We start from the raw sequence: 26,622 nt of genomic DNA, 5'->3' as shown, positions 1-26,622 counted from the left end.
CAGTTCTGGAGGCTTTCTCCAGAGTTGTTAAGGTTTGTGTTGGGTAAAGAAAGACCTCCTAACAAACCAGCATTCTTTTCCACATGATCAGAGCTAATTGGCCCCCCTGCAGGCTAAGTGACCAATCACATCAACTTCAGCTGAAACCAGCCCCCACAACATTATAAACACAGGAATGTAAGCTGTAAAATCAGTCCAAGAAGAGAACCTACAAACTAGACTTGTAGATTAAAATTATCTGATCAAAAAGGCAGACTCTATAAATTTCCTTAAGACCTACCTTGGCATAAAGGCTGACCCAGCAAAAGAACTGGTGAGTACATGCAATAATATCCACTCTTATTTCTTTCCTTATGGGAAACAGGGAAAGAAACTGACTGGCGAATAGGAACAGAGCTAGATTACTTCCAATAGATTTTTAAAACAATGACATTATCTATAGGGTAGTATAGTAAGATTTCTATATTCTTTTTCCTTAAATTTTAAAAATGGAATAACAGCCATATTGAATGCATTACTAGATATTTTCTTCTTAACTGTTTTAAGTGTACACTATTTTCTATTATAATATACCAGTAGAGGATAAAGGCCTTAGAAAAAAAAAATTCAGTGGCTTGAGAAAAAGTCTTTTTCTTTTGGAAGGAATTTCAAAAACTCAAAATGAGCATAAAAAAACAAATGCCAAAAGATATAAGCCACTTTGTTTTTATTTCTTTAATCTAAGAAGAAAGTGATGAGTATCCTAATTGTAAGTTTTTAAGCATGGAATTATTGCTGAAATTAGTAGATACTTCTGCAATTAAGAAAGTAAAACAGAATCTCTGAGCTTATATAATAGGGTTAGAACTCATAGTGTTTGCCCTAATTATGGAGGGCAGGAGAAATCATTATAAGACTTTCAATATCAAGTATTTACACCAGACGCGAACAAATACATAGTAATACCATGTTCATTTAATGTTTGTTAGTTATAGCCTTTATCTTGGCTCCTTAGTATGAACTATACTATTTGATATCATGGCAATAGAAAAGACATAATTGTAAGTGCTACAACCCAATGAGTAGAATGAATTTTGATGATCAATTAAGCTGCCTATCATTTTTTAATAGGTACTATTTTTCCTCCAAATAATTTATAAATGGGGAAATATTTTACAGCCCACACACTGCAATAGAAGCAAACCTCCCCAACCTTCCACTCCACTTTCTATTGGGATCAGTTGATGAGACTTAAATATCAGGTAACAATAATATAATTTTTTAAACTATACAAGCAGACATCAAGCTATACAGAAATAAAAGAAATCATATAGGAAACTTGTATCCGTTGTAGGAAGTGGAAATATGTTTGTTTACATAAGTCTGTAGAGCTTTAAGAAATCTTATTACCATAATTCCCTCTTTTTTCACTTTCTTTGTTTTAATCTAAGGATGCCAGGCAAAGGGGATTGAGTGGTTTGCCCAAAATAACACAGCTATGTAACCAACAGTGCCAGAGCCTGAAGGCCATATCCCCTTATCCTGCGTTCTCTACACTAAACCACACTGACTGTAGGAATCCACAGAATAGTTATTCAGGGTAATTGGTTAAGTGGGAATTAGAAATCAATCTTCCTTCTCTATACTACTCCACTTGCCAGCACAATCCAAATCAAATCCAGCAGTGTTAGGTTTAAAAAAAAAAAAATGCTGCTTAACTATTCTGATTATTAGCCTTTTGACTTCCCTGTTCACAGGTTTTTCCATGTATTTAGTTGCAAGAGAAAAATAAAATAAAATTGTAAAGAGCCTAGAGTAAGAGTGCTACAAAAGTTGTAGGTAAGAAGTAACAACAGTCCTGAAAAGGCCCAAATGAGAATGATGAATTTTGTTAGTTAGAGTCTACACAGAAACGCTCTCTCTAAGCAAGGAATTTTAGAACTTTCATAAAGTAGGCTGAAAATAAAAAAGAATCATGGAGCTTTATCTTCCTCAAGCTTTTGTGAAACACTAAGCATGTCACAGCATTCAGTAGGAGAGTAACTCCACATGTGGAACAAGCACCAGTGTCCAGGAGCATGAGGGACATTTTCACACAGACAGGAAGCAACAACAGTGGAGAATGACAAAGTTGTTCACCCACCATTCTGAAGGCAACCAAATATCCTTTCATTGTTATATCCTTCTTCCAAGTGTCAAAATCTTTTCTTATGTCATAATTTTATTTATGACAGCATTATACTTCTAAAATTGTCTTCTCATCTGGCAAAATATAAACTTGGCAATGTTATGTCATAACTCTCCTCTCTACATTGCTTTAATTTTACTGATGTGCAAAACACAACTAGACTATCTAATAATTCAGACTGTAATAATCTTCAAGTCTTGAAAGAAGTCTTTCTTCACTGAAAATCTATTTTTAACCTACAAATAACAGGTCTGAACCTAACCAACATTACTGAAGAACAAATATTCTGGAGTGGCTCTTGAACAAAACTAATCAAATGAAACAGTATTATTTACAAAAGCTAAGCAGGGTCAAATGTCTGTTTTGGAGGCAATATGGCACTAACTCTGAACTCAGAATATATGGGATTCATCTCCACCACTTACTACCTCATTTTCCTTCTTTTTTTTTTTTTTTTTTTTTTAGAGACAGGGTCTCGCTGTGTTGGCCAGATTGGTCTTGAATTCCCAACCTCAAGCAATCCTCCCACCTTAGCCTCCCAAAGTGCTAGCATTACAGGCATGAGCCACCATGCCTGGTTCCTCACTTTCATTATCTGTAAAATGGGACTACCAGTGGTACTTATTCTACTACTGTGAAACCTAAGACACATTTTTTTTTTCTTTAAAGAGAGACAAAGTCTCACTACGTTGCCTAGGCTGGTCTCAAACTCCTGGACTCAAGCAATCCTCCTGTCTTGGTCTCCCAAAGTGCTGCGAGCCAGACACATTTTTAATAACAATAAAGCAACTAATACTTTACTGAGAGCTTACTCTGTGCCAGACACTGGCCACTGGCTTCACATCAGTTTGTACATATGAAGTATTTGGTATGACTCCTGGCACATGCTAAACAATATATATATTAGCTAATATTATTAATCATTACTATCATAAGAATCATGAATAAAGTTAACAATGGTTTAATATAGATACTTGAGACAGTTATAGGGGCAAGAAAGGCATCTACTAAAGGTGCTAGAAATTTGGCTGTCAAAGACTATCTTGAGAATGCAATACCGATCATTTGTGGAAAGACTTATTTCACCAAACGCTTCCTGCAGTTAAAAAAAAAAATAACTGGCTTTGAAGTTAGCTAAACTTGAATCATCCAAATAATCCAAAGCTCCAATTTGCCTTGTGTAAATTTCTTTTATCTGTCTGAGCACCAGTGACTTCATCTGAAAATGGGAACAATAGCTATCTAGTTGAGATACCAAAGAATTAAGAGATAATACAGTATGAAAGCAGTTATCACAGTGCCTATGAAGATTTTGTTGTTGTTGTTTCCAAAGCATAGAGATCAGGTTAGATTTTAAAATAATCCAACAAAATAAGGGTCATTAAGTAGCTATGCCAAGAAAAAATAATACACTAAAAGATTATGACAACTTGTTAGGGTCATAAGCTATAAAACATTAAAATAATGCACTAAGACTTTTTAAAGTCTATCATATGAAACTGAAATCGCCATCTAATCTAAATAAATAAATCATCCCAGTGTTTCATCAGCTCAAATCTGAAGAAAATACAAGAAAATGTCTCTAGTTAATCACCAATAAATGTTAAGTTACCTCAGAGCAAAAGAAGAAAGTTGTATATACCCAGCTGGCCAATATCCAATTCCAACAACACAGAAAGGCAGCCTCTAAAGCCCCAAAGTCCCTAGATACAGGAACTAGGAAACCCAAGCAACAACCTAGTTCCACACATTTGTAGTGCCCTTCCTAAGCCCCATTAAAAGGCAGGAAGTGGGTATGCAGCACTCTCAAGGGTATCTACCTCTGAAGGAAGAAGCAAAGGAGAGTCAAATATAAACTCATAGTCCTGGATTGTAGCAAAGAAGAGAGGCTCACTCAAGGGAAGCAAAGCTGCATTTCCTGTTCTGTTCCTGATAACTGCTACACTGAAGTCTTAAGACACCTTTCTTATATGCAAGGATGATTACAAGGAAGGCATACGTTAGATTTCTACTCACCACCTTGAGAAAAGGATAACCACTGCTGAAAACTGTTTGCAGTAGAAAATTAATTATACTAATTTTATCTTTTTAAAATTCTTATTTAACCCCTTAATGATTATTTTAGTTCATTAAACTCTTAAAACTTTTTCTTCTGGTTTACTTACCTTTAAAGCTAATGCTATCTAGAAATGTCTACCTGGAATTTCTTATTTTGCCAAGAAAACAATTCTCTTTCTACCCCACAATCTAATCAGAGCCTAGAATATGCAAAAAGACGGCAATCTATCATCCAGGACAGAAAGAATCCACGAACATGGTTGCAAAATGACAAAAACAAATAAAGCCTAATCATAAAACTATAAACAAGGCCAGGTGTGGTAGCTCAACCTTGTAATCCCAGTGCTTTGGAAAGCTGAAGTGGGAGGAAGGCTTGAGAACAGGAGTTCAAGATCAGCCTAGGCAATATATTGAGACCCAGTACCAACAAAAATTAAAATTTTAAAAATTAGCCGAGGTTACAGTGAGCTATGATTGTGCCACTGCACTCCAGCCTAGGAGACAGAGCAAGACTCTGCCTCTAAAAATACAAATCAATAAATCAAACTCTGAATAGGCTAATTATAAGGCATACATTAGAACCACAGACCTCTAAACGCTTACCACAAATGCAAGCCTTGTCCTAGCACTAAATTTGGCTTCAAAAGATTTGCAGATAGTTTAAAAATAAGCTTCCAAATGACTTCTAATTATTTACACAGAAGAACACTTACATATTTAAACATACCCCCCCCTTTTTTTTTTTTTTTTTTGAGACGGAGTCTCGCTCTGTCTCCCAGGCTGGAGTGCAGTGGCGCGATCTCGGCTCACTGCAAGCTCCGCCTCCCGGGTTCACGCCATTCTCCTGCCTCAGCCTCCCAAGTAGCTGGGACTACAGGCGCCCACAACTGCGCCCGGCTAATTTTTTGTATTTTTAGTAGAGACGGGGTTTCACCGTGGTCTCGATCTCCTGACCTTGTGATCCGCCCGCCTCGGCCTCCCAAAGTGCTGGGATTACAGGCGTGAGCCACCGCGCCCGGCCAAACATACCCCTTTTAATTATGAATAATGCATAATTATAAATTAACTATGAAATGCCAGTCTTTACACATAATATTTGGTCAAATCAATAAATGCCTGACACCTGGACTTGTGCAAGGAAGACACAGGGGTATATAATCTCTACCCACAGGAATTTTAAAATATACTTAGAAAATGTTTAAATGTTAAACAATATCTTAACAGTCATTCAAAGAAACAATGGAAGAGATATTTTAAGGTAACACACTATTAGCTCCCAAATGAATGACTTTGTAAATGCCCCCTTACATAAAGAGAAAAGCGAGAGAGTTGGCAAAGTTGTGGTTAGAGAAGCACTCCCAAGAAAGCAGAAAGTGCATGAGGTCTCCAAATTCACAAACATTAACTGTAAAACAGTTAAGAGCTTACTAATTTACTTTTGATTTCAGAGAAATACAGCCTGAAATGGACAGCAGTAATTGCAAAGTTATTGCTCCCCTCCTAAGTCAAAGATACCAGAGGATGGTCACCAAGGATGGCCACAGCACACTTCAAATGGATGGCGCTCAAAGAGGTCTTGCATATCTTCGAGATGCTTGGGGAATCCTAATGGACATGCGCTGGCGTTGGATGATGTTGGTCTTTTCTGCTTCTTTTGTTCTCCACTGGCTTGTCTTTGCAGTGCTCTGGTATGTTCTAGCTGAGATGAATGGTGATCTGGAACTAGATCATGATGCCCCACCTGAAAACCACACTATCTGTGTCAAGTATATCACCAGTTTCACAGCTGCATTCTCCTTCTCCCTGGAGACACAACTCACAATTGGTTATGGTACCATGTTCCCCAGTGGTGACTGTCCAAGTGCAATCGCCTTACTTGCCATACAAATGCTCCTAGGCCTCATGCTAGAGGCTTTTATCACAGGTAATTTTGTCTTTGTTCTTAAAAAAAACAAACAAACAAACAAAAAAAAACAGGTGTTTGGAAAGGGTATAGTCAGTTATAAGTAATACTGTTACAGAATAATTTATCTATATTAATAGCAGGTAACATCTAAGACAGAAAAGAAACAGTTTAGAGCCAAAAAAAATAGGAGAAATGTATTAGGAACCTGTCTCAATGCCGAAATTTTACTTACTGGAACTACTTAAGAAAAAAGAGATCAGTATGACACTAAACTGCAGACATATCCTATATAAAAAAAAATTAACAAAAGGTTTAAAAGGTTTTCACTGAAGCTAATCATTTTGTCAAACAAATGAATAAATACATTCAATACATATTTTGACAGTCATTTTACCTAACACAGGAATTTGTTCTTTTTTCCTTCACTGGGCTAGAATTCCCTCCTATGAGTTCATCTTTTCAACATTTACTTCATGCCAGTGAGCCCAGAACACCACAGTCAGCATTATATGTTAGAGAACAAGTTACGTACACACATTCTTAGCAAAATGCACTGGAAATATGTCCACAAAGATTATGAAATTTTGCTCATGAACACAGAAAACTCTTTCCTTTAAAGAAGGACTAGTGCCCCTTTTATGTGACATACATACTTTTAAAAGAAAACTTGGCTTTAATATACTATTCAATAATAATCTGAGAAGGTAAGCATTGGGCCGTATGCAGAATGATCTGGAATGAAATCCCAATGTGCTACCAACCAGCTCTATAACCCGCAAATCACAAACTTCTACAACAAGAGTTCCTACACTGGGTCAGTTATTTGGATACAATTAAGGGGGTTTATAAACTTAGATGGGAAAAACTTATATCTCTTGGCACAAACCACTAATTGAAACTTGGCATTTCCTACAGGCAACAAAAAACAGTATCATCAGCAGTATTACTAGCTTTGATTCAAACAGAAATCATAAATATTTTGTCATATCAAACCAGAATACTTCAAAATCACAGTAATAAACCCACCACTAGACTGCTATTTAATGTATCAGTAAGGTACATATGGTACTATAGTATCATTTCTTAAATGTTCAACTGAATTTCAATAATTTGGTTTCTTTTATATTTTAAGCACTTAAAACGTAATTCTGATAAGTACTTACTTCTTAGACCTTACCAACAGCCTGTCAACAAAATCTGTGGCACAAAACTGATTTAAGAAACTCTTATCTATAGCTTAGGGCACAAGGAAGATACACCTGAAAGGTGCACTGAAATTACCTGATAGTCAGTCCTCCCTTGCCCCAGAAAAGGTACGTTTCAAAGTTTAAAAATTCTTCAAAGTATCCCTCATTTTTTTTTTTTTTTTTTGAGATGGAGTCTTGCTCTGTTGCCCAGGCTGGAGTGCAGCTGTACAGTACAAACTTGGCTCTCTGCAATCTCCTGCCTCAGCCTCCTGAGTAGCTGGATTACAGGCATGCACCACCAGACCCAGCTAATTTTTGTATTATCAGTAGAGAGAGGGTTTCATCATGTTGGCCAGGCTGGTCTCAAACTCCTGACCTCAAGTGACCCACCCGCCTCAGCCTCCCAAAGTGCTGGGATTACAGGCGTTAGCCACCGTGCCCAGCCAAAATATCATTCATTCTACTGGTCCCCTCTCCATCCCAAATCATTCTACTCTGAACCTAGTCTCTGCTTCAACTTAATCTGGCTGTAGCCAAGTTGCATTTATTTTCTATTACTTTTTCTTAAGCACAGGCAGGAATATAGGAAGTGACCACTTCTTTGACTTGGTAAGACACTAGACGACGAAGTTTTACATTTCTCTGTAACAAAATCATTTTGCTTATTCATTTTGAAATCATGGTTTTTAAACAGAAATATACTTTGAAAAATGCTTCAGGCAAATAAGACTAACCAAATTAACAATGACTTCAATTCCTGACTCACTGAAAGGCATGGCACCAAGAAATGTGTAAATAGTTGATATACCCTTCTCATTCAGAAAAAGTATTGATGTTTAAAGTCTTCATGCTAAAAAAAATTCAATAATTTCTTATTTAGGTGCCTTTGTGGCGAAGATTGCCCGGCCAAAAAATCGAGCTTTCTCAATTCGCTTTACTGACACGGCAGTAGTAGCTCACATAGATGGCAAACCTAATCTTATCTTCCAAGTGGCCAACACCCGACCTAGCCCTCTAACCAGTGTCCGGGTCTCAGCTGTACTCTATCAGGAAAGAGAAAATGGCAAACTCTACCAGACCAGTGTAGATTTCCACCTTGATGGCATCAGTTCTGAGGAATGTCCATTCTTTATCTTTCCACTAACCTACTATCACTCCATTACACCATCAAGTCCTCTGGCTACTCTGCTCCAGCATGAAAATCCTTCCCACTTTGAATTAGTTGTATTCCTTTCAGCAATGCAGGAGGGTACTGGAGAAATATGCCAAAGGAGGACATCCTACCTACCCTCTGAGATCATGTTACATCACTGTTTTGCATCTCTGTTGACCCGAGGTTCCAAAGGTGAATATCAAATCAAGATGGAGAATTTTGACAAGACTGTCCCTGAATTTCCAACTCCTCTGGTTTCTAAAAGCCCAAACAGGACTGACCTGGATATCCGCATCAATGGACAAAACATTGACAATTTTCAGATCTCTGAGACAGGACTGACAGAATAAGACTTATCCATTTTTTAATGTATTAAATACACCCAGCCAGTTATGCAGCTACTTTTTCTTCACTGTATCTTATGTTTTCTTTTTTCAATGCTAATTACAGCTCTCTGATTACATCATGGTAATCATGCCTACGCCCACATAAAAATGGCTGAGCTAACAATACACATTCTGGAAATATAACACTGTATTACAAAGTTTGTTACTTGCTGAAATCAATGTAACTCAACTTGACAGACACTTATACAGAAATGTTGCTGGTGAATTTATAAGAATGTGGTATGATACTAGTAATGAAGGCAAAATGGACAGTGAAGTTTAACACAACTGAACTCCAAGAAAATCAACCATTAATCTCTCATTTTCATCTGCAAATTGAAGCAACAGTTTAGTTTCAAACCTAGCTCCCTGGGTGGAATGATGACTTCACTATACTTAGTGAATATCCTTTAAAAGCTGGGATTTTTTCAAGACAACAAAGATCATTCATTTGGTTCTTTATACTATGAAACTTGAGTAAGTATTACCTCCTTAATTTTTAACAACTAAGAACAAAAATTAACGAGAAAAGCAACAAAGTACAGATTTATATATAAACCTAAAAGCATTTCAACATGACACCCAAACACATACATATGTTCATATATTTGTGGCAAAAGGTGATCAGATTAGCTCCAGCCCAAATGGAATCTGCAGGGTGGTATTTTGCATTGCAAGGAGATGCAAAATTTTATTTACTTTAAAATTGTCCTCATAATAATCAAACAGTGATTCATCTAAATGACTTCTAGCAACCTAAGTAAAAACATTCCCCTCCTATGTATGATTGATTTGATCATATAAAACACCATGAAGGCTCTAATTCATAAATACAAAAATATATTTAAGTCTTTATAGATATAAAGCTTTATTTAGATATAACTTCAGTGAGTAGGGAAAAAAAATCTACAGTAGATAAAGCAAAAGATAATTAGGCAACAAAGCATTTTCAAACCCAAATTCCTGTTTCCAACTTCAAATAGTTTTTTCTATAAACACAAAATGAGTGTTTACTCACCAGTAGGAGGTTGGACTAGATGAACTCTATTATTTCTTTCTAAATCTAATAATCCATAAAAATTATGCTTCCTGTTTCATTTTTTATTTTATCTATGCTAAAACGAGCCCTTTCCTTTATGTCCAGTTTAAAATGATCATTTGCATGATTTTCATTTCAATAAAAAAAAAACAGAAACTGTCCTTAAACAAAACAAAAACCAAAAGTCACCCTATCAGGTTTCAAACAGATTTGTGGCTGTTCTTTTCTGAAATTTCCCTTATTCAGGTTTCTGTGGGAAAAATGAAAGATTAACCTTCCCCACTGGTGATGACCTAGGCAGGAATCATCTCTTGAAATAAATACTAGCTGAGTAAAGGCAAGCAGGTGTGAAGAGCAGGGCTCAGCAGCAAGTCACATTTTTCTACTATTTGACCGAAAGGAAAAGAAAATAAAGAAGAACTCTGGAGTGGTCTAAGGCTGATAATAGCAGAAGAATATCAAGAACACAGAAACTTAATTATTGTGAGCTTTTGCTGTTTGAAAATCTTAGACATTCATTCTTAAGTAGAAATCAGACCAACAGATTTTCCCAACCCAAGACTACTGTAACACATAAAGACAGCAAGAATTCTTATTTCTATAATAAATTAACAAGATTCACCTAATCTGTGAAAATAAAGTAGTATTGAAGACTCACATGGTATGTTTTTTCCTAAAGGGACTACATCACTTACACAGATCACACTCTCGCTAGTTAAGTGAAGCTGCCCAGGGTGACATAAGTGAATGAGTAAAACCTGGGATCTAAGGTTCCATTCAAGTCAAATGAGTTTCGTATTATACTTAGTGTTTACACATAAATTTGGCATTTGAAAGCTAAATATGACTTCCCCTACACATGCCAAAAAAAAACTATTGGTAAACTACTGTTATTTAATAAACATTTTATAAATCTATAAGAAACACGATCCAAAACTTTTTTGCAGGAGATAGAAAGCTTCTGGGAGGACTGTTCGTTGTTTCTTTCACTTATTTCAAATCATAGTTTCTAGGTTAAGGATTAGGTTTTCTATAGAAAGACCATTATCCTCTGAGGAAAATGAAGTAAAAGGAAAAAGGCGGGAAATTACTGGGAGGTAGGAATGGCTGCTCTGTCTTCCTGGATGTGCAGCTCACTAACCTGGATCATCTGGGCGCTTGGTCATGGAGTCTTGCATACATGATCAGGAAGACTACTTTGGAACTAACGTTAAACGTTCCTTTGGAAACTGATAAAGATAGCATGACAGTTCCAACAAACTGGAGACATGTAGTTACCAAAAATCTTAGGGGCCTAGTTTTATGTATGTACAAGCCCATACTACCAACTACCAGAAGAGTCTATAACCAAAAACTGCTATGTCTATTAACAAGTATTTCATACCAAAATACACTAATTCGTATTGCACTGGGCTGAGTGTACTGGTATCATCTGGATTATTTTTTAATAATCCTTTCATTTCACCCTTACATTATTATACTACAAGATGAGCACCAGAACTGATCTCCCCCTGTGCACAATCAATTCCTACTGAATAGGAATTCTGACTCTAGTATCAAAGACCTTTTTCCACCTTCACATTCTCCTACAGTTGTTCACAGGGATTATGTAAGCTTCTTACCCAGATGTCTGTAATTCTACCCATTTCTCTTTTCATAAGAAGCAAATACATGGTAAGCATAATTCCTAATTTTAAAAAGAACAGATCATCCTGGAACCTTCAGTACTCGAACTGTCTTTTTAAATTTTTTTTTTTTGAGACGGAGTCTCGCTCTGTCGCCCAGGCTGGAGTGCAGTGGCCAGATCTCAGCTCACTGCAAGCTCCGCCTCCTGGGTTTACGCCATTCTCCTGCCTCAGCCTCCCAAGTAGCTGGGACTACAGGCGCCCGCCACCTCGCCCAGCTAGTTTTTTGTATTTTTTTAGTAGAGACGGGGTTTCACGGTGTGAGCCAGGATGGTCTCGATCTCCTGACCTCGTGATCCGCCCGTCTCGGCCTCCCAAAGTGCTGGGATTAACTGTCTTAATGTGATGTCATCGGACATCTCACAATATACTCATATTGATCTCACACTGATCAACATGTCAGTGTGTCTGAACAAACTAGTTTAGTATTGCTACTCTTAGAGAGTGTAAGATATAATTATGAACAATGTTTTATAAAGATCTACATTATCGTCAACAAAAGTGGGTTACTTCCAAAAACTAAAAGCTCAGAATTTTTAGCACAGTTAATCTGAAGTGAGCATCTTTTCAAAAAGCATTCAAAGTCACTATGACATATTAGAATATATATGCATGTGGAAATTACCATATTTTAGTATACTAGCAGTTATAATACATAACAGTAGATACTAACTAGAAGTTAGTATCCTTAATATTCTGAGATACTTTATGTCAGTTTAGTTTTATGGAACTTGCCTTTTCAAATATATACCAATGGGATGTAAGGAAAAGAACCTTTACCTTTAATAGAGGGTGGCTAAGAAAGTTACCCTCATTGGATTAATGTAGTTAAAATATGAAAACCACAAATAACGATGACTAAACTTGAACATTCCAAACCACCAAAGTGTGAATATGTGTGAATAGTTAAAATCAGGCTATTCTTATTCTAGCAACTCTCTACTTTCCCAAGGCAACCCAGGCCATTTTCAGACAACTCTAATTATTAGATCTTTTAAGACTGTGTCCAATACCTGCCTCCTTGAACCTTCCAACAGTCAGCCTCTTTCTGCCCTTTAGACTCTTACAGATCAAGTCTAAGTCCTCACTCACATGATCATGATTAGTAAGCAGGTATTGATAGACAGTGACCCTATAAGCCCTCCTCCCCACTCTGCCCTGTCCACAATGTTGTCTCCTATCTAAACAGCTCCATTTTCTTCACACAGTTCCCATCACAAGGCTTCAAATGCTCCAGCCATCCTACTCCAATGTGTGGACCCTTTCAAGGTGTGGTCCCAGAAGTGAACACAATGCTTAGACTTGCCTTGACAACATAAAAGACAATGGGCCTATCATCTGACTCACTGAGGACACTTTAGGAAATACTGCCCATGGCTGAGAGGACATCAGCACACCACTGATGAACATGAAGCCCAGAGTCACTGAGACGGTTGTAATCTTTCCACAGGAGGCTGCTTTTACATGCAGCCACTCCTTAAATTCTGTAATTTCCTGATGTAAGACTTTTCATTTCTGCTGTTAAAACTCCCCATTTGATTACATTTGGTCTCTTGATTCACCTTGATTCTGATCCCATGTCCCTACTGTTCCACTCCATAGCTATCCCTTACAATATTGAATGATTAGAAAATCTGATCAGCACACCACAATATCCTCTAAAGAAATATTTTACACCCAGCACATAAGTGGGAATTCAGTATTTGTTGAATGAATGAGTTCATATGCTCTTATTTACAGTAATCCCGCCTTATCCACAGTTTTGCTTTACAGTTTCAGTTAACTACGGTCAATCGTGATCCAAAAATATTACAGTACTTTGAGAAAGAGAGAGAGACTACATTCACATAACTTTTTTTTTTTTTTTTTTGGAGACAGAGTCTTGCTTTGTCAGCCATGCTGGAGTGCAGTGGCACAATTTCAGCTCACTGCAGCCTCCACCTCCCGGGTTCAAGCGACTCCCCTGCCTCAGCCTCCCTCAGTAGCTGGGATTACAGGTGCTCACCACCACGCCTGGCTAATTTTTTTTGTATTTTTAGTAGAGTCAGGGTTTCACCATGTTGGCCAACCTGGTCTCAAACTCCTGATCTCAAGTGATCCGCCCACCTCAGCCTCCCAAAGTTCTGGGACTACAGGTGTGAGCCACTGTGCCTGGCCTCACATAACTTTTATTACAGTATATTATAATTGTTCTATTTTATTAGTTATTACTGTTAATCTCTTACTGTGCCTAATTTATAAATTAAACTTTATCATAGGTATATATGTACAGAAAAACAGTATTTATGGGATTCAGTACTATCTGTGGTTTCAGGTATCCACTGGGGGTCTTGAAATGTATCTCCCACAAATAAAGTGGGAGAACTACTATAATCCTAAAAATTCTGGAAGGCATTATCACTCATTTTATTACAAGACTAATGAGATCTGAGAGTTTAGAATAACCATGATCTTCTGATTCCAAATCCTGTACTCTTTAAACTACTGCTCATCCCCTCTACATATTCATGGCAAAAGTACTGAATCAGACAAGGATGGGAGCACAGGTCTTGACAAGCACCCCATGATTATGTTAACCCAATAGTCTACAAAATGGTTAAAGCTAACAATAAACTATCCACCTAGTCTGTTCCAAATTTCTTCATGCTATACACCTTTAATTTTTTTTTTTTTTTTGGACAGGATTTCACTCTGCCACCTGGCCTACAGAGTGCAATGGTGTGATCACGGCTCATTGCAGCCTCAACCTCTTGGACTCAAGCTATCCTCTCATCCCATGATGGCCTCCCAAGCAGCTGGGACTATAGGCACACACCACCATGCATGTCTAATTTTTTTTTTTTTTTTTCTTTGAGACGGAGTCTCGCTCTGTCGCCCAGGCTGGAGTGCAGTGGCCAGATCTCAGCTCACTGCAAGCTCCGCCTCCCGGGTTCCCGCCATTCTCCTGCCTCAGCCTCCCAAGTAGCTGGGACCACAGACGCCCACCACCTCGCCCGGCTAGTTTTTTGTATCTTTTAGTAGAGACGGGGTTTCACTGTGTTAGCCAGGATGGTCTCGATCTCCTGACCTCGTGATCCGCCCATCTCGGCCTCCCAAAGTGCTGGGATTACAGGCTTGAGCCACCGCGCCCAGCCTCATGTCTAATTTTTGTACTTTTTTGTAGAGACAGGGTTTCACCAGGTAGCCCAGGCTGTCCAGCCGTGGCCTCCCAAAGCACTAGGATTAAGGCATGAGCTACCACACTGGGCCTTAATGGTTTTCATTAATGTAAATACAACTATGTATTCCCAGTGCCACATTCATAAATGAGAAATTTTAATTACTAATATCTTTAAGTTTTTAACAGAAACAGTGATACAAAGCTGTTATAATTACTTAGTTTTTAAAACAATCTGCAAATCAGTCTGTGAATGGTATTTACATATTTAACATACGTTTACAAGAAATATTTACCACTGCCCGGGCACGGTGGCTCATGCCTGTAATCCCAGCATTTTGGGAGGATGAGGCGGGTGGATCGTGAGGTCAGGAGTTCAAGACCAGCCTGGCCAATATAGTGAAACCCCATCTCTACTAAAAATACAAAAATTAGCCAGATGTGGTGGCACGCACCTGTAGTCCCAACTACTCGGGAGGCTGAGGCAGGAGAACCACTTGAACCCGGGAGGCAGAGGCTGCAGTGAGCCAAGATCACACCATTGCACTCCAACCTGGGCGACAGAGTCTCCAGCCTTTGAGACTCTGCTCCAAAAACAAAACAAAAGAAAACAAAAAAACCACAAACAAGAAATGATTACCATTATCAGTTATAATCATGCTCTGGAGAACTTTTTTAGCACTTGCAGGATTTGGAACTTGTAATGATAATTTTCATAGTACCAATTCATGGTACTACGAATTGGCATTATTTTCTCTCAGATGTTAACACCTACTGGTAGTTTGTAAGGCAGTACCTTTAATCAGTTAGGTAGCTCATCTTAACAGTATAAATTCTTTAAATATAAATTACATATTTAAATACAAATTTAAATATAAATTATGATTAATTCATCATAAACAATGAAATCCTGTTCCTTTATTATGTTCCTCTTCAGTGGCTACCTTAACTGTAATTTATCTGAGTTAATTTTTTTTGTTCTCATCACAAAACAAGAAAAAAAAAAAAAGGACTATACAGCAAAAAGTCCAGATGAATAAATTAGTAAATTAAGAACATTCATAGTTTTGGCCTTTGTTCTCTGATACAAAAGCAAAGATTTTAGCATTTGCCCATTTCTTCTCATCTGTGAGATGCTATCGACACTAGAAAAAGAGTTAGTAGATTGTTTCCTAACTTGAGTCTTCAGTTCACAAACTGGCCTTAATAAAGAATACATGCCTTGCAAAGAACACACAGACCAAGTAAGTCAAGTAAATCCTAATGGCTGTATTCATCTCTGGTTTCATGCAGCAGAGACTTCAAATAACCATGGAAGTTTAAATGCAGGAAATGCTGCAGCCCCATCTACTGGAGAGGTGCAGGTAACTGAGTCCATTTTTAATAAATTTATCCTTATGTGTGTAGGTAAGAACCTTACCTACATCTTTTCGTCCTGGTTTTTCAAAACGTCTGTCACCCCTGGAAAAGAAAAAATAAGTTTCAAACAAAGTCTCACAGTGATATAGATTTCCTATTTGTGACACTCACTTTCCCACTTTTCTAAAAGCATTTCCTCTTCAAATTACAAAACAAATAAATACATAGTTATTGCCTAATATTTGGAAAATACAGAAAAGGACAAAGATAAAAAGAAAAATACCTATCCCCTCACCTACCAAAAGCTGTTTCTATTGACCCAAAATATTATTTTTTTATTAGATACATAGTATACAGTTTTAGATACTGCTCTTAGAATATCTTTTCCCACATCATTAAATATTTTCAAAAATACCTCTAATGCTCATATAATATCCTACTTTGTGGATATACAACTATATAAGGGCAATATCAATATGTTTGGCTTATTTCCAATTATTTTATATCATAAATATCATCACAGTGAACATTCTTGTACATGCATCTTTGTGCAATTGCTCCCAATCATCTTGATAGACTTCATATAAAGTCATAAACAATACAGAGAGAAGATACTTTTACTAATACCAACAAACAATAACATGACAATTTGGTATTTGCTACCAAATACCAAATCAAATTAACTATGCTGGCATTCATGTATTAACCTATCCATCTAGAATCCTTCTTCCTTTAAATAAGAATCATTTAAAAATTTCTAACGTACAACTTGATATTCAATACTTAAGAGCATTTTTTAAAATGAAACCCTTTAACTGTACAAAAACATTTCTCCCCACAGAAAGCACAAAATAAGTGATTTTTGTATGCCAAGAAATTTTTATGCCAATATGTGGATCCTTTAGTTACCTTTCCTCCCAGCTCTGCGATCTATGCATTTCTCTGCCACCTCCTCGACCAAAAACACCCTCTACTTCATCAAAACTTCTTTGGTAGAAACCACATTCACCTCTGCCTCTACCTGAAAACAAGAAAACAGAAAAAAATGATAGATGTCAACATGTGGCACACATTCACCACTATAAATTAGCATGTAAAGTTCTCTCTATACAAGGCAGGACATCTACATTTAAATATTGAAGGAGGCCTGATGATCTTGACTTGTGACACCAACAATGGCATTGAAGTAGGTAGACCACAAGAGGCTGAAAAAAACAAGTTAAAAAACTAAAGTAATATAATGTAATAGACCCAGTCCTGAACAAGAAAGTATAAAGTTATTTAACAAAAAGTTGAAAAGTGAAATTCTAAGAAGTTCAATAAAACACTACCGTAGATTAAATTTTTTACTGTTTTATTTTCATAAAAATGGAAGAAATCTTGGTTTAGAGAGTTTAAGACGACAGGGGCTAAAGTTAAAAAGTCAAGCATAAAAGTTAAAATAATTTATCTAATCCCAGAAAAAGGATAACTTAATAGATCAATTCTAAAACCATCAAATCTCATGAACGCCATACAGGGTATATTCCACAGTAACCAAAGGTACAGTTTACCCAAATCTTGAGATTAAAAAGAAATGTATCAGGACTAAACTTGAACAAACAAAGCTGGTAGAGTGTGTGGGTACAGGGATTTAGAGGCTCTCTTGGGTGGTTCAAGCGTAAACTGGCCTTTACTGAAGGCAATTTGGTCAGATCTATTGACATTTGACTCAACAATTCTACTTAGGATTTATCCTAATAGAAATAGTTGTACAAAAATGCAAATACATATGTATGAAGATGTTCACTGTAATTTAAAAAAAACTAGAAATCTAATCAATAAAGGACGAGCTATATAAATTCTGATAAAACGATACAGTAGAACACAATGATGCCACAGTGGATTAAGTACCAACATTATTCTGTTCAAGAACAAGAACATACTGAAGAACAATGCATATAAAAATTACCCCATTTATATAAATGATATAGCTGCACCATTAGGGTCAGGAAGGTTATATATCCAATTGTTAGGTCTGGAGGCAGAAGACCATATGCACTTTCAGCTTTTTAGGTTTATACTTTATGTACAGTTTTCCCAACAAACATTTGTATTCAATACACAGGTGAGAAAATGAGAGGAGGGGAGGAGGGGTGGGGGTCTAAGGATGTATTTATAACCAGGTGAAATCTTAGCCATCATCCTTAGCTCAATTTTTCTCACAGTGCACAATGACCCAAAGAAAAATGATGATGGATCTTGATGAATGCATCCCAAAGCTAAATATAATTGAGCTAACTACTTCAAATATCCAGGCAGTATTTTATTTCTTGTTTGTAATTTATTAAGAATTAACTCAGAATACAGTTGTACTTTTATATGGCTATATTATGAAATATCAAAATAATGCACCAAATTATTTTGTGGGTAATCTTAGAAACAATGGATACCCTCTTGACTAGTGCAAGTATCCACTTCTTCATTTGTCAAATGGAAGTGAGAAGCACGGTGGAACTATAATAATCTTAAAGTTACCCTTCCACTTGTGTCAACTTCACTTAAAGTCAACTCACAGTTTAAGTACTTCTCCCCTTCAGAAAATGTATACACTGTATTTAAGATCCTAAAATAATGTAATACAAATTGTCATATAACACCTGTCCTCTACAGGAAGATTTAAGGATGGGGACAAAAGTCTCCTCGCCTTTTAGAGAAAGCCATTTTCTCAGGAAGGCCATTACACTTGTATCACCTTGAAGAAAATGTTTTATTCCAGAAACACACAAATATAAAAAATAGCCTCCAGCTTACCAGAAAAACAAGCAAAACACATATAAAATATTTTCTCACTTGTGACTAGCACTGACACTGGCCCTGCTAATGATACTAAAACTTTATGGTGGGACATATTACAACGATCAGGTTCTAAAGGTTTCCAACTTGAAAAAATTTTATTCTTCTATAGAGTGGTTCCCATATATGAATAAGGAAGTAAATATAACATGATGAACCTATCGTAAAACTCAATAAAGAACTGTTCTACTGAGAGTTCACCCTATTCTTTTTGGGAATTCAAACACACTTCCTTTTAATAATGATGAAGACAAGGGTTGAGAGTTGTGTCAATCCGCTTTATTTTTAAACAACCTAACCAAATAAAATAAGATGACAGTTTCATGTTGTTCTTACCACCTATTTAAGTTTATTTAAATTTTACTAGTACATGATATTTAGCAGTCTGGAAATCAGTCAATTTCCACATCAAAGTTTCCGAAAGTTGCAAACAGCCAAGATAATCATCTAATGTTAGCTCTGTCTATACAAAGAAAAACCACAATAATCATTATTTAACCAGCAAGTTAAAATTAAGTAATGAGTAGAAAACACAATACCACAGATTATAATTACAACCTTGTTTTAGAAAATGAGCTACTGAGATCATTAAAAAGAATGATCTCAACAGGTGGTTGACATAATGTTAAAAGTACTTTTCACACCAACTCAGTTCAGTCACTTGACTAGTTTCATGCCATTCTTCAACATCAGTATGTAAAAAAAGTCACGACTTCTTACATATGTCACAACATCTATCTTTTTTAACACAGCCTGATTAAATTCTGAATGTAATAAGCCTTCTATCATATGTGATAACCCTTCATTTCAAAGAGACCAAAAAGCAAGGAGAAATTCAATCATAAACCAAAAAGCAAGGAGAAATTCAATCATTCACTTGTTTCTCGATTAAGTAATTGGGGGGGAGGATGCTGTTTAGAGATTGGTTGGTATTTGCAGCACACAAAGTCGGTGTTATTCACACTTCTTCATCAAGACGATCTCTCCCTGGCTCACCCTGAAAAGCACTGGAGGCAAAGTTGCCCAAGTACAACCTCTCCTTGCCACCAACCCACAGCGGAAAAACACAGGAAATGCCCAAGTAGCAGGCCAGAGCCATAAGTGGTCAGTCCCAACTCGAAACCACCACCATGCCACCAAGATGCATGGATCTCAAATTCTGGACCAATGGAACCTAACTCAGTATATGAATCTGAATTGCCTGTGGAGCTTTTGAAGCATACACATGCCTAGATCCCACCACCCAAAATTTTGTTGCACAGGTATTTCCTGTAAGTTTTACAGATTAGTCTAACCTCTCCTCAGGTTTTAAAAAAAAAAAAAAAAAACACTCTCTAAAGATGGACAAATAAAGCCAGTAGGAAAAAACACAACTAGGTAATAGTTGCTGGTAAAACAAGTGGAGAGTTTGAATCAGACACTTCACACCTGGATTCCCACATTCTGAGTGGACTACTAAAAGAAACTTCTTCCCAGGAATGCACAATTGAATGCATTTTCTAGAAAGACTGTAGATAAATTACTCTATTTATAAAGAATTTAAATATTCTATACTCATGATCATGCCAATCTTGGTGGCACAATATGCAGAGAAAATGGTCTCACTCATTGCAGACATCCAATTCTTCCATTTCTAAAGCGTCTCTTAGAGAAAATTACAAGGTGTATTTAGACCACTGTTATGATTTAGTCAAAGTAAGGGCAAAATGATTAAGCAAATATTTATATTACAAATATTAAGAATGTCCTCATACAGGAGAATATCAGCAAACCCAAAATAGGGGGCAGATATCAAAGAAACGAGTAATATCAAAATAAGAACTATTTTTCCAAGACATAAATCTGTAAAACTATAGGTTAAATAAATGAATGTGGCAGAATTATCTTTTGTTCTACCCCTAAAGGACCTAGTCCTGATGAGGCGGTTTTTGTTAAAGCCCCTCTCTGGCTGGAGAAGCTCTTGGCACACGCCCCTCACACAGAAACTGTCACAGAGGACTGCAGGTACTTCAGTGCTGCTTCCATAGTTAAGTCACTTCAGGAAGCGTTGGCTCCCAAAGTATAAGGCTCCCTGGGGATGAGGAACATGGAACATGGATGAGGAACATGGATTTCTCAGAGTGAATTGGGACTGTCTAGACTCCCTCATGTTCAAATCTGTACAGCTAGAATTATACTCCTCTGTTGCAAATCAGGGATTATAGAGGAGATACCTTAAAAAAATGGTTCTGAATATAAATGTTCAGGCCATTTAGTATGCAGTTAATGTCAAAGAACAGTTTTTATCAAATCAGGCATTAAAATATTTTAAAAGTAAGTTCTCTATCCTCCTCCTCCATTATTACTTTTTTCACATGAAAGCTCACCTCGCCCTCTTGAAGAACTTCGACCTCTAGGAGCCCCCACCACTGTTCCTCCTCCTCCTCGTCCTGTCAATCGCAGGACAGCAGCACTATTTACAGACATGGAAAAGTTTCTCTGCCAAAAAAAAAAAAAAAAAGAGAGAAAAAGGAAAAAAAGAAAGAAAAAAATGGATGAAACAGATAAAACTACATGTTGCTTCTCCCCACATTCCCACTGCATCTATAAAATGGCATCTAATTTTAACTACTAGCAATGGAAAACCATAACTGCACAACATACGAGATGATCCAAAACTTGACTTTACCTGATAATTGCAAATTAACATTTCAGATCAACAAAATTGACAACCAGTGTCTTACACTATGCTAGGTTTGATGAGGAAACAAGCAAACAAACTAAATGCTCTATGTATGCAGAAGTAAATAGGGAAAATACACAACAGAATAAATACAGAAAATTTTACAAAAGAGATCTAGTTTGAAAGGGTCCTGTAAGCCTTTAACTGGTGAAAGGTGAAAATGAAAGGGAGTTACCAAAAGGTCTGATGCGAGGATAGCACATTCTGCACATCAATGTGAATTAGCAACTCCAAGTAGTATTCAATAGAATGACAGGAATCAGAAGTGACTGGGAAAGAGCCAAGGATCTAAATAAGACCAACCATCTAAATAACACATTAATGGGAAGATGAAGGGAATGCTTAATAAATTAAAGTAAAACCCAATCACTCAGTTATTAACCTGCATTTGCACTTCAGCCAATCTGGAACAGGATCAAGTACAAAGAGATAGTGAGTGCACCTTTGGTATGTCTGTAGCCAAGGGTTCTCCTGGCAGAAAGAAAACCTTAGGCTTAAGAGTTGAGGTAAAAGGCCAAGCACGGTGGCTCATGCCTGTAATCTCAGCACTTTGGGAGGCTAAGTCGGGTGGATCATGAGGTCAGGAGTTCGAGACTAGCCTGGCCAAGATGGTGAAACCCTGTCTCTACTGAAAATACAAAAATTAGCCGCGCACGGTGGCGGGCGCCTGTAATTCCAGTTACTTGGGAGGCTGAGGCAGGAGAATTGCTTGAACCCGGGAGGCGGAGGTTGCAGTGAGCCGAGATCACGCCACTGCACTCTAGCCTGGGTGACAGAGCAAGACACTGTCTCAAAAAAAAAAAAAAAAAAAAAAAGAAAGAAGTAAGGTAAAAAAGAATCTTGCAATTCAACTAATATTTTAGTCCAAACTGGTTTCCACTGACTTTCTATTTTGATTCAAAATCAACTGAAATATAATGTCTATACCACCTTCTTTTGAAGAAGTCAACACCTAATTGTTAAAAAAAAAAAAAAAAAAACTTCTACTTTCATTATTTAATTTGTTGTAATAAATAGGTCATTTTCTCCTAGCTGCTTTTTTCAGAATATTCACAACAATTTGTTCAATAAGTTTTAGGAACTTTATCAGTGTAAATAAGATTTTTTTTCCAGTTCATAGGTATATAATTATATAATCAAGTAACTTCAAAACTAAAGACTTAAGATATAATTGACAACCAAAAATAAGAGAAAGACACCAAACTCAAAAATTATATTTCTATTTCAAACTATAATAAAATGTACTTAACAAAAAAGAAAGCTGATTGAAACATACATATTAACTTACCTTTTAGAACAGAGTCAGCAGTGGGGTACTGAATAATGTCTCTGGGTATTATTATAATTAAACAACAGTATGAAGTCCCAAAATCCAGATTAATATACTCTAATATTGAAATAATGGTGGTCAGAGCTAACTGCATTATGTATGCTAGGATCCCATGCAGTTGAACACCTATTAACCAAATTATCACATATATAAAACCCAAATGCACCCATTTGTACACGTGGGGACAAACTCATATATTTTCACAAACACCATACATTGCTGATGAAAGTATAAACTAGTATAATCTCTCTAGAAGGCAATTTCTAAAAATTATTTAAATGTCCATCCCCTTCGACACAATTCTACTTCTTACCCAAGTAAAAACTAACATAAATAGAAAGATCATTAACTACAGTACTGTTTATAAAGGCAAAATATGGAAGCCATCTACGTATTAGCCAATCCTAATTTAAAAATCATGGTCTTCCACATGTAAAATTCCGTACTGCTGATTAAAAAAAAAAAAAAAAAAAGAAAGAAAGAAACAATTCTTTCTCGCTTTGTCATCCAGGCTGGAGTGCAGTGGCACGATCTCAGCTCACTGCAACCTTCCCCTCCCAGGTTCAAGCGATTCTCCTGGCTCAAGAGTAGCTGGGACTACAGGTGCATGCCACCATGCCCGGCTAATTTTTTCTATTTTTAGTATAAATGGGGTTTCATCACGTTGGCCAGGATGGTCTCGATCTCCTGACTTTGTGATCTGCCCACCTTGGCCTCCCAAAGTGCTGGGATTACAGGCGTGAGCCACTGTGCCCAGCCACAACTCTATTTCTTAGGCAGAACTGTATGATAACAAAAACTGCAATGTCCTGTCAACCTAATATACAGGGATATGGAGCATACTTGTAATTAGGAACACGGAGAGGCCAAACTCCCTGGGACTGAATTCTGGCCCCTAAACTCACTCAACTTCTCTGTGCCTCATTTTCCTCATCTATATAATGTAGATAGGTATATTTTTATTTACCTCACGGGTCACTGCAAGCACTCAACACATTAAATGTTAAGTGCTTACAACAGTGTCTAATACATACTAAAAGCTAAGTAAGTATGTCATGACCTCTTAGACGCTTAGCTTAAAACTGTAAAGTGCCAGGCACAGTGGCTCACACCTGTAATCCCAGCACTTTGGGAGGTCAAGGCAGGCGGATCACTTGAGGCCAGGAGTTCAAGACCAGCATGGCCAACATGGCAAAACCCCATCTCCACTAAAATTACAAAAAATAGCCGAGGATGGTGGCACACGCCTGTAATCCCATCACCTTGGGAGGCCAAGGCAGGTGGATCACTTGAGGCCAGGAGTTCGGGGCCATCCTGGCCAACATGGCAAAACTCCATCTCTACTAAAAATACAAAAATTAGCCGGGTGTGGTGGCGGGTGTCTGTAATTCCAGCTACTCGGGAGGCTGAGGCAGAAGAATTACGTGAACCCAAGAAGTGGAGGCTGCAGTGAGCCGAGATCACACCACTGCACTCTAGCCTGGGCAACAGAGTGACACTCCGTCTCAAAAAATAAATAAATAAATAAACAAATAAATAAATAAATAAATAGAAGCTGTCAAGTATAGAACTGTGTGCATAGCATGCTACCATTTGTGTGTGTGTGTGTGTGTGTATGTGTGTGTGTGTGAAGCAGTGTTTAAGGGAAATACAGATAGTTGCAGACACCGTAAGCACCCCTGGAAGGGAATACAAGAAAATGGAAATAGTGGTTATTTCTGAGGAAGAGTAATAGGTGGCAGAGTTTGGATGAGTCACAGACTTGCTTTTCATTTTGTGCTTTCTGAATTTTGTTATGTATACATACAAGTATTATCTATTCAAGAATGAATAAATAAAGTAATTTCTTTGATATCAAATAAATAAAATACACCAGTCTTGTAACAGTTACCTAAATTGCAGGAGTAATGCATTTTCTTCCTCAGTATATTTGATACATAGATACATGGAGGGAGAAGGAGAATGAGTATGTCAGTATAATGAGTATGTTAGTATATTCAGTTAACTTCAGGAAAAAGACATGCAGCAAGAAGCCTGCTTTAAGTTATTAAAGTATTTACCTCCCTAGGAGTACCAAAAGAAAAAGTACAAAAAACTCTAGTCTAGGAAGATCTAGTCAATACTAATCTCTGAAGGGGTACCTGATCATTCAAAGGACAAACATCAAATTTTTGATGACTTTTTTGCCATCTTTAAGCACTGTCCTACTCCAACATATTTGGTAAATGATGAAGGCTACCAAATATGCATCAGGAAATCCCAAACGAAGCATTTTTAAATGCCTTCAAAACGGACCTGATGATCTTCTGTGGCTACAGTGAAAACCTCCCAATCCTTGCATCAAGATGCTGTGATCACAGAATACAGACCTTAAGATAAACATTTCCATCATAAGAACAAAATTAAACACACTCCTTTAGTCGCTCTAGAACTAATTTTGGTGTGTAGGTGTAGTGTATATCGAATTTTATTCTTCTCTGAATTGTTAACCAACTATTACTGGTCAGCTGCAGTTAACCAACAGATTCCAAGCAACATCTGCAAAATAATTTTTGATTTTCCAAGTGATTTCTGTACTTACTACACACTAATTTCTTTAAAATGTTACAAGATGTTTCTGGGTAATTCAATTATTCATTCTGTTGAATAAAAGTCTACCTCATTTTGGTAACTAGTAGCAGCATGTCCTTCTCCCTCTTCTGACACATTTAGTCTCTAAGACATCTAGGAAATCATTTAAAGAAACATAAAAGGAAATTTTAAAAAATAATATGTAAATAGCTAAAAATTAAAAGAATAATCACAAAAGAATAAAACTGGTATAAGAAGCTCGTAAAATTAGCTTTTGTATTTAAAATCATAATGTGGCCGGGCATGGTGGCTCACGCCTGTAATCCCAGGACTTTGGGAGGCCAAGGCAGGAGGATTCACTTGAGCTCAGGAAGTTTGAGACCAGCCTGACCAACATGATGAAACCCTGTCTCTACTAAAAATACAAAAATTAGCCAGGCGTGTTGGTATATGCCTGTAATCCCAGCTACTTGGGACGCTAAAGCACAAGAATCCCTTGAATCCAGGAGGGAGATGTTGCAGTGAGCCAAGACTGTGATACTGCACTACAGCCTGAGTGACTGAGCAAGACTCAGTCTCAAAAAGAAAAAGAAATAAATAAAATCATAAATGCAATTTTGACATTTAGAAAACTTACTGGGCACAGCTATGGTCAATGACCTTAAAATATGAGGAGCCAGACCAGGCATGGTGGCTCATGCCTATAAGCCCAGCACTTTGAGAGGTTGAGGCAGGAGAATCGCTTGAGGCCAGGAGTTTAACACCAGCCTAGATAACAAGAGCGAGACCTGTCTCTACAAAAAACGAAATTAGCCAAATGTGGCGGCATGCACCTGTACTCCCTGCTATGCAGGAGGCTGAGGCAGGAAAATCCCTTGAGCCCAGAAGTTCAAGCTTGCAGTGAGCTATGATCATGCCACTGTACTCCAGCCTGTGTGACAGACTGAGACCCTCATTTTACTCCAGCCTGGATGACAGAGAAAGACCCTATCTCAAAAAGTAAAATCTAAATAAGTAAACAAAACACACACACACACACACACAGAGCTCATATAAATAGCATAAAC

General features: G+C 37.2%; 2 protein-coding genes across 14 annotated transcripts in view; one reads left to right on the top strand and one right to left on the bottom strand.

Moving 5' to 3' along the window:
* GIGYF2 (GRB10 interacting GYF protein 2) overlaps positions 1-26,622 on the bottom strand; it is a 165,486-nt gene that overhangs the window by 83,049 nt on the left and 55,815 nt on the right. For all 12 annotated transcript variants that reach the window (XM_065526255.1, XM_065526261.1, XM_065526260.1 and 9 more), the window contains 3 exons: positions 21,299-21,410; positions 17,007-17,118; positions 16,159-16,199 (listed from right to left, as the gene is read on the bottom strand). In XM_065526255.1, the coding sequence (XP_065382327.1) occupies positions 16,159-16,199; positions 17,007-17,118; positions 21,299-21,410 (265 nt within the window). The remainder of the gene's footprint in view (positions 1-16,158; positions 16,200-17,006; positions 17,119-21,298; positions 21,411-26,622) is intronic.
* KCNJ13 (potassium inwardly rectifying channel subfamily J member 13) lies at positions 193-10,553 on the top strand. Of its 2 annotated transcripts, none has more exons than XM_005574640.4 (3): positions 193-313; positions 5,674-5,913; positions 8,199-10,553. In XM_005574640.4, exons 2-3 carry the CDS (start codon positions 5,690-5,692, stop codon positions 8,257-8,259), a joined length of 285 nt encoding a protein of 94 aa, XP_005574697.1. In that variant the 5' UTR covers positions 193-313; positions 5,674-5,689; the 3' UTR covers positions 8,260-10,553. The 2 variants fall into 2 exon arrangements, with proteins under 2 accessions (XP_005574697.1, XP_005574696.3); XM_005574639.4 differs by having other exon boundaries at positions 5,674-6,149.

Source organism: Macaca fascicularis, chromosome 12 (genome assembly GCF_037993035.2).
Source record: "Macaca fascicularis isolate 582-1 chromosome 12, T2T-MFA8v1.1".
NCBI lineage: Eukaryota > Metazoa > Chordata > Mammalia > Primates > Cercopithecidae > Macaca > Macaca fascicularis.
This window is presented reverse-complemented; position numbering and strand designations above follow the sequence as displayed.

Bases quoted from the DNA above. Each gene is read 5' to 3' on its own strand.
- KCNJ13 (XM_005574639.4), top strand. From the start codon at position 5,690: ATGGACAGCAGTAATTGCAAAGTTATTGCTCCCCTCCTAAGTCAAAGA. The intron at 6,150-8,198 runs GTAATTTTGTCT...TTTCTTATTTAG, and splicing joins GCTAGAGGCTTTTATCACAG to GTGCCTTTGTGGCGAAGATT.